At 31.0% G+C, this 14,117-nt stretch overlaps 1 protein-coding gene across 1 annotated transcript; it reads right to left on the bottom strand.

Moving 5' to 3' along the window:
• Positions 1-4,959: 4,959 nt before the first annotated feature.
• On the bottom strand, positions 4,960-13,602 carry LOC106133901 (JNK-interacting protein 1). Its single transcript, XM_013333757.2, has 8 exons — positions 13,520-13,602; positions 13,117-13,355; positions 9,138-9,383; positions 8,537-8,737; positions 7,727-7,844; positions 7,089-7,251; positions 5,815-5,996; positions 4,960-5,039 (listed from the first exon to the last, which is right to left on the bottom strand). Exons 1-8 carry the CDS (start codon positions 13,600-13,602, stop codon positions 4,967-4,969), a joined length of 1,305 nt encoding a protein of 434 aa, XP_013189211.1. The 3' UTR covers positions 4,960-4,966.
• Positions 13,603-14,117: the final 515 nt, after the last annotated feature.

Genomic DNA, 14,117 nt, shown 5'->3' with positions numbered 1-14,117 from the left:
CAAAAACTGTAACTGTAACAAATGTTACACCATTACTAAGGGGTAGATAGGACCAACCTTTCATGCTGCTATTTAATACCTATTATAGAACATCACTTGTTGTATGTGTCATGGTGGATTCGGTAATATTTAGAGGAAGTACTTCTCAGTCGCCCAGATATAAACAACATCACCGCTTCTTCGCAGGAGAGCTAAGTGAGGTACTAGTATAAAATGAAACACTCATTAATCAGTCCCACATAATATAATATAATTTAATGCCTTATTCAATTTAATGTCGATAATGTGACAATTACTGGAAAAATAAATATATTAAGTTTTTTTTTCACAGCTCCGTTCAGCTTTGTTGAGTCCGTTTTTGCTCCAATTTAGCTGTTTATAATGATTCGTATTTACATGTAACTATTTCCTTACATTATGACTGCACCTGAAAGGTTTATTAAGGTCTAAAAAAGAAAGCTTTCAAAATAATTTGATTAGTTCAGTTATTTGATTTAAATTATGCTCCGTCATAATGTATGTACATTGGGCGACACTATCTAAGCAAATTATTTTCATAAGACACATTTTATACTACAATGTACGTAACAGATGGGCTAAATTTATTTTTAAATAGTTAAGGTTAGTATAAATCTATCTTTTTATACATATACGTACTCAAATAAATTGGTATATTACAATTTAAAACTATAAGAGTGACGTGTGGTCGTCTTGCAATGTAAAGCTATCAAATGAAACTCAGAATTGAGTTGCAATTTAAAAGGTTATGGTGACCGATGGTGGTGATTACCATCAGTCGCGATGACACATTTACTTGCACTTATCACTTCTATAGTCTTATATTATTCCGAGTTCTATGTATGTATCGGAGTGAATTCCTTACTATTTGAAAATAGTTTTAGCCCACTATTTCGATCAATTATCCAGGCAAGCTTGAGGTAGGCGTTTACCATACTCTTGTATTTTGATATTATGAATAGACATCTGTATGAAAATATTATATTATTTTCCTTATTACAATTTCAAAAGTATGACACCTATACAACAGAAACAAAGTAAGGTAAGCCCTGTTAACTATTTTAAATTTAGGTACTTTCTTTTAATAGGTTTTTGTAATACAAACAATTATTATTGTAGCTGAGATTGGAACATTCGAGTGAAATAGTTGAGATCATAATCTGCTTGATTATTTAGTATGATAGGGTTAGTATAATAATGGAAAAAATATTATCATAATAAACTGAATAGATTTTCCATTGTTACATAATTGTTATCTGTAGCAAAAGATTAAAACGATTCAATGCAATGCTAGTTTAAAAAAATATATATTTCGCTCTGTGATAGTTGTTAGGAAATTTATTATGAACTTAACCAGAGCAGGGAAATTATATCACATGTCTTTATTGTGTGGACCTTATTCTGAAGTTTATCTTTCTAATAAACATCATAGATTTTAGTGTAACTATGTATTAACATCAGGGTTATTACAATTGTTCACTGCTTCTATAATTAGATGATGAACAAATTGCATCAATTAAAATTTATCTTCCAGTAACCATTTCTTTGCTAACAATCTGAACAGATTTTACTGAATCACACTTTCAAAAACTTATTAACTTTTTAATAAGGAAGTGTGCTGATATAGCCCACTCAACATGTTTTTTCAGAATCATTAAAAAAATAATATATTTTTATTTTCTCTTGACATTTTTGCGATTTATAATACACGAGTTTTTATTTCATCGCAAATGTAATGATCTTAATTATAATGATATTTACAGTATTAGGCCACATGCTGGATTCCAGTGATATGAGTGGTGATCATATAATGTGAATAAGGAAATAATCTCATTCAGACATTTTTGGTGATGCTTAAAGTGGCGTGGTAATGACTTTTGACATTGTCTGCTTGTTTAACGAAAGATTTTAAATTACGTACGAAATCTGATTTAATATTTACCTTTTGAGTCTACCTAGATTTGTGGTCAACGAAAATATTTATACAGTGCACTTAATTATCCAAATAATCACAGAAATATTATCTTTGATATATGCCTTGTTATCTTTAAATTTTATTGACCAATTTAATATTGCTTGCTACAGTGCATTTTAGATATTTTGAAAATCTTTTTAAACATAGCTCTATCTTATGAGGATGAGTCCACCATGAAACAAAATTGTAGCAGTCCTTAACTTCGTTCGAATATTATGTACAAAAACGAGTTTACAAACTGAAAACCACTCACACCATCATTTCACTGTAATACGTATCGCTGTTGCCCAGTTTGTGAGAGTAGAAACCACTAATAGTCTTTCTATCTACAAATACTATTTTAAGCTATCACTAAACTATCATACAACGGAATGCGGAAATAAAATTAATTAACCATGTAGGTACGATATAATTTAAAACTTTGATTATTACTGTAGTATGTATAGAATAGACAAGTGAAGTTTTAAAAAGCAATGAAAATTTTTAATCACCTTTTATATTGCAAACTTTAACCTTTACATTTTATTGTCTTAAGTATATAAAGAGGCCAAGAAGAAACAATTCTAAATGCATTTAAAGAGAATATAGATTGGAAAACATACACAGTTATCACGTAAGATAGGAAGAAGAGTCAGGCAAGTTGTCTGTCCGGACAGTTGTAGTTTGACAAATATCTATAACATTTTTTTATTGTTTACAACAGCCGTGTTCATAATTTTATTTACGACATAAATAAATTTTAGGGAATTGATTTTCTGAATATCAGACATTTCATTTATATGTTAAGCTTCCCCTCAATAAGCTAATCACTTCGATTGATATACGTATTGGTATATTGTATAAAAACATCACAATTATATTTCCAGCTTTTGTCCTAGTATTGGTATCTTTACCAATAGTAAAGATTTACAGATTTCATGACATACATGACTGAATAAAATAATAGAAAAACTGGCTTTATAATGTATACATATAAACATAAGGGAGGATAAGCGAAAATTAGGTTAGCTTAGCGCTGGGATGTACATCATGTACATTGTACACGCCTTCAGTGAAACATGCCATACATACAAACCAAAAGTTTACCTGCAGGCGACTGTACAGCTGTACATTCCAATGCCTCACTTATATGTACTATTCAGCTATTCAATAATAATACCTACAATAATAATTTGGGATTACCACATATTGATGGTATACATTTAAATTATTACTATAATATAAAAGTTATGAATTATGAAGTATTATGTCTTCAACAACCAAAACATTAATCAAAGAAGTGTTAAGTAAGTATGTGTTACATTGGAAAACCCAGTGAGGGTTGTTTAATATAATCTGTTTTTAATCAATTCTCTATTCTTTTCTTAATCATACAAATATGCAGTATCTTTCGTGAAAGGAAGTTTCTGAACCTATCAAATTATAGTAGTAGGAAAAGTAATAAAGTATGCAGAAATCCCACTTACCTAAAACAATAATGCTTTTTCTTACAGGAATATTAGTTTTAATTAAATGTTTTTGGTATCTATATTTGTATATTCGTTATCTGGATCGATAGATTTTCCAGTATTTTGTAGAAGCCGATTCAGGTTTAGTGTGTTTATCAAAGTGGTATATTATCAAATCTAATTATAATTGTAAACAATAAATGTTCTTAACATTAATCTTAATTTATGATGCGAATGTAAAATACTCCGGGTACAATATGTTGTCGAGTTACTTAGTATCGAAATGTACCTACGTACTAAAAGTACCTATTACAAAACAAATGCAGTGATTTATCAACTTTACCAAAACTGCATCTTCTATCACAGCATAAGAGATTCCTGTTACTATACGTAACATGTAACACTATCAAGATTCTGTATTATATATAATCACAGGCGTATCAACCAGTTAAAAGTTATATTATCCCGATTGTAAGACTAAAAATAAAAATGTATGCATGATCTTCTTTAGCAGTTGATTCATCATTTTGTACATACAAGCCCGACTACTCAACGAGATTTTAAGCCAGCCAAAAATATAGATGTTCTTCATTTACATCTGGAAAATTTTAAATCTTACAACACATTTTCCAGAATTAACATTTCTGCATCTAATTTAACGATTATAAATATTCAATTATTTTTTTTTACAGTTGAGAGAACATTTTTGTAATTAATAATTACTTTATTACAACATTAATTCTACTAATAAAATAATACTAATATTTATAATACATTTTGTGTAAGAAATTTTCAAAAGTTACAATTATCTAGATATTTTGCAATCTTGACAATATGTTCGCAATGGGAATTTGATTTCATAATATTCGTAAGTAAATACGACGATAAAATAATAATGATGACAAAATAAGCGAATGAAAAATGTTCTCAAAACTTAAGTACGCAACGGATGTTTTCGGTTTAATAATAACGTTATCGTTAAATATGTATATGGATGAGATGGTGTCATTACGATGCAATTGATGATTGCTGTAGATAGTATGATACATAGGCTTTATTTTACTGATATTTACCTAAAGTTTAATAATATACATTATGGTTTCTAGGCGACGACGTACGAGCCGACAACGAACTTGAAGACTGTGTCTAGTCCGTCATTACAGTCACTAAGTTTATTTATTTTATAACTTGTATTTTGCATTTTTAAAAAGTAAATAAATGCCGATAGGTATCCATGCAAATGAATATTTACTTAAAAATAATAAACCCCTTTTCATTAGATTTTTATTTGCAAAAGTAATAAAAGAAGAATAATTATATTATTTATTATTTCTACTTTTTATTTAATGACATCGATAAATGAAATGTCTTTCTATTATTTTGGCTAAAGAGCAATTTTTCAAAGTTAATTTAAATAGGTAGGTTTTCAAAATTGTGATATGCCTTTTTATACTGTAAACTTAGTGACCGCATAATTTGTGATTATAAAGGTAAGCTCACAAAAATGATGTTTGATACCTGCAAATCATTCTATGTAAATATCCTCTATGGGATAAGCCGTCTCTATAAATTTTTGGTAAAACCTCTGGAACGCTCTCCTGAAAAAAATAAAATATTTATTTCACTTTAATGTGAAAAATAATTTTTGTTTGGTAAAATTATACAAAATGAATCTATTATGATTATTGAATATTAGCTGTTGCGCCCAGTTTCGTACGCGTGTATATCCAAACATTAATCCAAACCTCTAATAGACTTGTACTTAATTCCACAGTATCCTATTACCCTGCACTAATTTTATATCAAACTAAAAATATACGTTACGATATGACTTGCGTTTTTTTTCATTATTGAAATCGATAAGACAAAGTAGAAATTGTAGCCCATCTAAATTAAATATTTTTATTTCAACCGCATTGAACTCTGATGAAAATGTACCATAACTTGTTTATCCGATACGATTCTGACGAAATTGAGGAAATGTATACAATTCCGAGGCCCTAAGAAGTAAATACATGATAGATTTATGTGTTGTAGCAACAATTTCTCAAAATTTCATAATTTTTCTATGAATTCAATAGGACTGAAGTTTTGCATTCGAGTATTTGTTTGCGGCAATTTTTCATTTCACATAATTAATATTCATTGTTCAAAAGTAGCTTTTGTACGCAGCTCTATCCAGCTTTATAATTATTGTCCTCATTCGTAAGATATACTAGAAATAAAGTTGTTAATGTATATCTTATACTACGGATAACTACTATTTTCAAGCGAAATTTTATCAAAGTTGATCCTGCAATGTTGCAATAAAATATAACAGGACAGGCTTTCGCTTTTTAATGTTAGATGTGAATGATGATAGTTCAGACTTACCCCACAGCTTCAGCCACCGGCCTCGTTGACTCTTGTCCCCGGAACACGTGGCATGCAAATCTTTGCAGCGTCGGGTGCTTCGTTATAAACCCTAGGTACCGATGGTCTCTTGGGTGAAACGCGCAGAATGAAACGTTTTTGAGCGAGTAGAAGTAGTCAATGCAAGGGCCGTTTCGAGTTCTCTGCAATAGAGAAAGCAAGAGTTAGAAGATTTTTATAAAAGGAGTATATATTTAAATTAAATATTAAGTGCTAAATCTTGTTTTACATTTGAAATTAAAAACAGAACAGTTTAAAATAACTCAAAATAATTCCCAGAATACAGATTCGTCTAGTTTGGGAATTATTAAATCAGTGTACATTTTACTTCAACTTAAATAAACAAACATCATTACATCCTACCGGATCTTCCGTGATGCCTTCTACCAATCAAGATACAGGTTTATTCTTAGTTTGATGGTGGATGGCTGAGCGTTGGACCAGATTAGAAAATGTATTAACACCTTTTATATGAACGATGAATGTACATAATATGTTGCTGAAATGAGTCAATAAAACCAATTTTTTTTATTTTTTTTTATTTGTCAACTCACTGGTGTATTTTAACAAATTTTTAAAATGACAATATTGAATTAATAGCTGTACCCGACCAGCAGGTACGTATATTAAAATTATATTGCTACTGAATAATGTAATATTTTTAAACCACGTACCTATGGCAAATGAAAAGATAATGTCAATATTTTGTTCGTAAACAGTAATAGTTCATGCGACACAAATACTTATGAGAAGCGTAAAAAACGAGTAAAATAATGTTTTAATAATAAATACAAGATATAATAGATAAGACAAGATATAATAAATATAATAGATAGAATAAATATAAAAAAAATATTCCGTTCTTGTTTGTAATAAAATTATGATCTACAAAAAAAAAAAAAATACTAAAATCATATTGTACTTCTAAAAAAGGCCATTATAATATACGGCTGGGCCTATTAGAAAAATATTCATAAGAATGTATAATATAAGTAATGTAAATCGTCTATTAGTGTTAAATTTGTTGAAAGGGGAAAATATGTATATTTATGGTTCAAATAATCCTCAAAACAGTTTTTAAACAATTAATTAATTACTAGGACATTTAAGAGGCATATGATGGCTCGATTTTCATACGTTTACAATATAATTAAAATATTTGAAAATTGTAATATTTCAAGAAAAGAGTAAGGAAAAAATTGTATCACAATAATAGGTAGCCAAAAATATCTTACGTCAGGTTTCGACCGGTCCACCATTCGCAAGCCTTGGTCAGAAACTTCTAGGATGCATGGCTGCAAACTTGGATCCCCGCTACATTCCCCCACTATCTTCTTGACAGCCTGGCAAACCACACCCGTTCCCTTGTGTGCTAATGTCTCCACTGATCCCATGTATCTGTCATTATGAAAATGTATTTCTTGTCAGACTCGCATTTAAATTTATTTACCCAAAATTTGTTTAAAATGATTATATGTTGAATAAACATACATAATTAAATTACTTCTTTATTTTTAAATTCAATTTATTTAAAAAAATCTTTGTCAAGCCTCATCTCATCAAATATTATTTTATTATTTTTGTATCACATTTTTGTACGTCGAAGATATTGTTAAGTACGTTTAAATTTATGTGCCCAAATAAATTGCATTCTGACATTTTTAAATAGGTACCTATCAACTAAAAAAGCCATCTTACGTACCGTACGTTACGTATCGTACCTACTTTACGATATAAAACTGCTATGTTGAATTTAATAGCATAGTCATTTGTCATTTATCAGGAGGGTATGGGCAACTTTTAAAGAAAATACGCAAACCCTATAATCACAAAAAGATTGGGCACAAAATTATACATATCAGTCAATACTTACCCCAATAGGTACCTCTCCCGTTTGACTTTTGCATTTGCAGGGTCAAAATCATTGTAGTCCATGTCAACTGCATAAGCAGAAGGGAAAATTCCTTGTTGACCAGTCCTAAGGTTTACTCCTAAAATGACATAAAACATCAAAACTAAGTTAATTAAATACGGCTTGTTGATACTGTATGTTTCCGAATATGTCAAAGGATCTAGATTATAGGCTAAATTAGTCTATGCTTTATTTTTTCAAATTGATTCAACACGACCGTTATTTATAAAAAAACAAAATAAGTAACTACCTAGTAACTGTCGGTTCGATAGTTAAACCTACCGGGGCTAACTTGGCTGTGTTTGGGAACGTTGGGATAAAAACTTTAGTGTTACCCGTATCATATTTTATAAAAATATATTAGTAATTAAAATGAAACCCTCATAAATATTATTACTCATATTTAGAAGTTAGTAAATAGGTTAATTTCAGAAATTTGAATGTCAGTAATGGCCCGTTATTAAATGTTCACTTCTTTCACTCTGAAAGATATATTTCATATTTACGAATGTATTATTAGTGTGGGCTTCAAAACTTAGGGTCCGCTTGACACCATTATGAAGCTTAATTTCGTGCAATACTATTCTTTACGGCTTAAACTTTAGGCGTGTATGGTATCTATGAAAGATAATGGACTATTTCTATTCTTTTCATAGGTGCAGTAACCATAAAGTTACTCAAAACGATTTATTACGACGAATTATGAAAAAGCCCAAAATATCCTACTTAAAACAAGCGAAGACCACATTAATGTATAATTTTCAAACATACCTTCACACCACAAGTCATCAGCTTCTTTCTGAACATAGATGGGGTCTCCTATTTCAACTTCGATCTCGTCGTGATGTCTGGGATTAAATTTATGTAATCCTCTATGTGTCGCTTCTAACATTTCCAGCTGACTGTGAGGAACTGTCGTCATGTTACCAGCGAAGTTGATGCCGCTGATGCTGCAACTTGATGATGGCGATACTGAAAGTGTTATATTTGTATGAAGTACATTCGTTGTGATAAACATGATGCGTTAAAATGATTTATCTTTCAACAGTTGCAAACGTTTACTTTTTAAACTCAATACCGTGGTCTAAAGTTAAATGTTGTATTGTGGGATATTAATTTAATAATATTACTAAATACTCGTAGGGTAACTTTTGGTACACAAGCCATCTCGTTAACTTTATAGCTAATGTGGAAAATAATAGAAAACAAAAACTTCATCATCATCATTCTGAACAAAACATGTTTTCTGAACAAATCATGATTTAGTTCTGCGACTGTTTCACTACCGACAGTGTACTACCATTTTGACCATGACCTGAACAGCGATTAAGATGATTACCTCACTTCCAGAAAAAGAATAAATCAAACTTACCATTCTGTTGTAAAGGCGTGGGAGATAAGCTTTTGGGGCCAGTATCGATTGGGGAATGAGCAGTACTGTGTCCGCTGTCCACATCTCCAAGACTCTGTAACCTCTCGGAGTCAGGGCTTGAGTCTTCATCCAGGAGGTAACCACATTTCAGGACAAGCAGCGGCCTCCCTTGGCAACCGGGTCTGACCAGAAGCCCGGCTAATTCGTCAGCTAACGATGTTGGTTGACCACCTGCTAGTATTGTTGCTGGAAAATCGAAAGGAAATACCTTTTTTATTTAAACGGTTTTATTTAGCTCACCCCGTTTGTTTTATGGGTATCATTTAAGCTATCACCAATTTAATTAGTTTTGTGTTTCTTAAATAATAGGGTTTGTCCTCAACATAGTAGATCTGTCACCAAAATGTAGTCACCAAACAATGCAAAATCAGTTCCACAATAAATCACCTAAAATCCTGAGATATAAGGTCTAGTACCAAATAAATGTTTTTGTATGTATTATAATAGGTGTGTCCTAATAATTATTTAAGCAAACTAATTTAAAGAGATCACCAATAAATCATATTATGTTACTAGAAAGTTGCATTAAGTTCAAATAAAAAATTAAGGTTGTCATCATCGTTTCAACCAAAAGATTCTGCTACTTAACTAGACTCCCAAGGTTCTAAATTTCCACTGGTAGTATAAATTATATTTAAATAAAATTTTTAACAGAGTAGTAAATAAAACAATTAAAGTTAAAATAATCAATATTTATTGTTGAAAATAATTACCACTGAACAATCAGCGCTGGTTTAAAATAGCTGGCTTATGGCTAGCAGAATAGTAGATAAAACACTTAATTAAAGTTAAAATAATCAATATTTATTCTTAAAAATAATAACCACTGAACAATCAGCGCTGGTTTAAAATAGCTGGCTTATGGCTAGCAGAATAGTAGATAAAACACTTAATTAAAGTTAAAATAATCAATATTTATTCTTAAAAATAATAACCACTGAACAATCAGCGCTGGTTTAAAATAGCTGGCTTATGGCTAGCAGAATAGTAGATAAAACACTTAATTAAAGTTAAAATAATCAATAGTTAACTACTACCCATCGTTGAGGCCGGATAGGTCAATTTTTAAAGCGCGCCAATTTGTCTCCGCCCCTTTGATCATTTTTTCATTAAAATTATAAATTGATGTATTAAATTGGTAACGAATACTATTAATTTAATATCTGAACGAAATAAAATGTTACTACTGTATTGGTGACAAAATATCAAATAAAAAGGAGTCGCAGTCAGGGATCGATAATCGATTTATTTGGTGACAGATCTACCATTCTGAGCACAGAGCTATTATTTAAGTAACAAAACTATTATTATAAGAACGAAGTTTATATTCATGTAATTCAATATAATTTTATTGGTTATCGATCTCTTATTTTACACATATATTAACATTAATTTGATAATTCATACCTGGGAACAATTTTTGTTTATCTGAGAACGAAAATATTTCGTGGCGATAGATTTATTTATTAGGTGATACAACTTGATGACAAATATAAATTTTGGTGATAGAAAATATAGTTCCCTTGTTTTATTCTTGGGTCAAATTTAGTAATTCATAAACATATCAACAATTGTGTTTTGACTACTCCTTTTTTCCCGACTGCGGTAAAATGAGAGTTATGTGTTTCTCATGTATGTACATGTTGGTGTAATTCTGTGATGTTTACGGAATTAAATAAAAAAAAAAACAATGATTCTTTCGGTACGTTTGTTTTGATAAGATGTATACTAATAATTCGTTTTTATTCCTTATTTGGACGTACGTATACAGAGATGTGACGTGAATAAATGGATATCAACTTCTTTTAAGCGATACAATCATAGCCATATGGCTTAAACAGAATCCTTATAGTTTCTTTATGACCACCTGTCAGTACGTATGTTACAGTATTTTTATTCGGACTTTATACGTACTATAATAAAGTTGAAATTTGGAAGGTAAGAGTGGTTTATTAACCAAAACAAACTGTGTAGTATGAGTTTGAAAGTTTAAATTACTAAGAGTAAGCACTCCATTATCTAACAGAGCTTTAAACTTTTTTGTAGGGAAACAATCCTGGTACTAAAAATATACCTTTTGTCTTTTGAAATATGCAGTAATGAATTGATGTTAAAGTGATGTTAAAAATAATTATTTTTGTATACTCTCTTGTCTCGCAACTTGGCTTATTTTGATTTTTATTGGCTTGTATTTACCTATTTTTTAATATGGGGAGTAACAGTTACTTTACATTGATACAAACACCAAATAAATTATATATATAATTAAATAGTAAAAACGTAAGCAACCTTTAAGTAAAGAGAAAATTTTCTTTTCTAGCGAACGATAACTCTTCTTTTATTAACTACACGATTTATCAAATCATTAATGAAAATCGCAGTCATATACGAATATTATTATTTTCCAGAATAAAGCTCCCGATTCACGGTCGACCACACAAATTGCTATCATGACACGGTTGTAAAGCCACATATCCAATTAACATGCCGGGATGCATCCTGATTGGATGGCCAGTGTTCACAAATTTGCATGTTATAATTTGATAGCATTTCAGTGTAAAATCAAATTCAGTTCCAATTACAAATATTTGGTTTCGAAATTGCATCTCATATATTTTTTATTTAGGAACGTATCGTTAAAATCTCATTCCGACTTATATAGATTACAGAAAATATCTTACCTTCAAAAGTCTACTTCAAAGGAGAGCTATATTGGTATCCCTCTCTCTAAATAAAAGATTCATTTGTCGAGGATAGAATCTCTTTAAATTGAAATTTAAGCGCCTTGCCGCCTCCGCAAAGTTACTGACGTCTCGAGGGCAGGCAGCAAAGAAATCCGAATAATTGTCTTCAATGAAAAGATGTTTTGCATAATTAATTTGATTTGCTGTAATCTATATATGTTTTAACACACAATTTTGCCCTTACTAATGTAAGTTCTTCATGTGGTCTAGGTGTGCACTGAGAGAGACTTTACCATTTTATTTATTTACGCGGGCGGAGTAGTTTTAATGGTTGCTACAATCTTAATATCTGTGTCTTAATTGCTACTAAATGTGGCCTTCGAGTGATGTAACTGTCAGCTCTGTATATCATACAAATAGTAGTATTTATTTTTTTATTGTTAATTATTTACTGTACTCAATAGAATTATATTTTAAATAGAATCCCCAAAAAAGGAAAAACAGGTGGATGTTTCCCTGACAAGAATTAAAAGAAATTCCTAAAAACAAATGTTTTTGTGTTCACACTTAATTATTTGATGTGACTATCAGCTGTGTTTATGTCTGATTAACAGGTAGTGGTGGCTAGTGGTGCCACTGTCCTTACAATTCTATTTGTAAACATATTTTCGTCGGCAAAATATTGTTTTTATTATTACTATTGAGAAGAAACCTTATAAGGAAACAAACTAGTCCAGATTATCTTTAAAGATAGATACATCAAGCTTTGTCAAAATTGTTTATAAACATTATGAAGAATTTTTTATTTAGTGATTTTTATGCTTTATTTGTCGTATATAAATTGTAAAAAGAGATACATACTTTTAAAAATGTGAATAGAAGGAATATTGAAAATTGGTAAAATAATAATAAAAGATACTTAACGTTCACCAGTCTAAAATATAGACCAATTATTAAAAAGGTATGTGTGTATGGAAGTTACTTGAATTAACATAAAATCAGAGTGACACAGGCTGAAATAAGTTAAATAATCGATAATACTATAAAATAAATTGCGACGTAAGTCTAAAACTTTAAATAAAGGCAAAAAATTAATTCGCTGTGCCCAAAACCAACACTGACAGGGTTAAGTTAAATCGCAATAGCGCAGATGCATATAAATGTATAAAGTATTGTGACGTAAATAAATGATCTCATCTCAAAAAATATTTAGTGGTTTTTAAGTAGGTACTTACATTTTTTATTTTTTGGTATTTCGGGTAACTTTCTCCTTCTTCTCTCGCCATTCGCAGTCGTCTGGTGCCGCGGACTTCTTTGTAGTTCCGTTATGTCAGGCTGGGGTGTCGGTGACATGGCCTCCTCTGTTCCAGGACCTGGCAGTTCACCGTCCGCAATGCAGCCCCGATCATCCTCAGGGGACCCCTCACTCTTGGGCGACGGGGATTCATCCTCCAGTCCCACATTTGGCACTAATCTAAAGAATAGATCCACATTATCATATTAATAATAAATTCCTGTGAAAAAACATGAAACATAAAATTCTTGTCATGTGCTCACGTGACAGTTTTTTTTCAATGGCACTGTACGGGCTAACAGTGTGACCGTGGGGGCAGAATTTGTAGGAAGAAGAGAACTTACGAGTAGAACGGCGTCGGTGCCTTTATGTGTTGTGGTAATCTATCGAATGCACGGCGAAATTCTTCAAATTCGCTATCGGCCATGTCGCTTTACACCTGATTTTTAGACGAAATGCTTGTCGCATGCGCGACTTTCTACTGTCTACCCTTATTGAGCGACGTCCTGGGGTCCTAATGGACGGCACGCATTCAGCGCAGGCGTTATGCGTTGCGCGCGCAATAAAACGTCCCACTGCGCATGCGTACCATAGCCACCCTATTGGAATCCGTATTGCCATAACACGATGCGTCATTGGAAAACCCGTCAATGTAACGCGGCTAAGTATGAGGGCGCGAAACTTTTGTAAACAGTAAACTTTTCGGTGTCATGAACATCGACAAAAAGTTATACTGTACGTGTTATTTGTTTTATTTTTAGGAGTATATTCTATAAATGCATCTTTTATTTTGTTTCTATTTAAGCATAGAGTTAAGTCACATAATGACGATGTTTTAATCTTTTTGTTTGTGTTTTTTAAATAATGTACTGTTAAAATCCATAATTTCATGGATAAAAAACATAAACCATATATCATTTATTCATTATGCTCTTGGGTTTC

Source organism: Amyelois transitella, chromosome Z (assembly GCF_032362555.1).
Source record: "Amyelois transitella isolate CPQ chromosome Z, ilAmyTran1.1, whole genome shotgun sequence".
NCBI lineage: Eukaryota > Metazoa > Arthropoda > Insecta > Lepidoptera > Pyralidae > Amyelois > Amyelois transitella.
The sequence above is the reverse complement of the archived record's forward strand: the minus strand, read 5'-3'. Positions and strand labels throughout refer to the sequence as shown.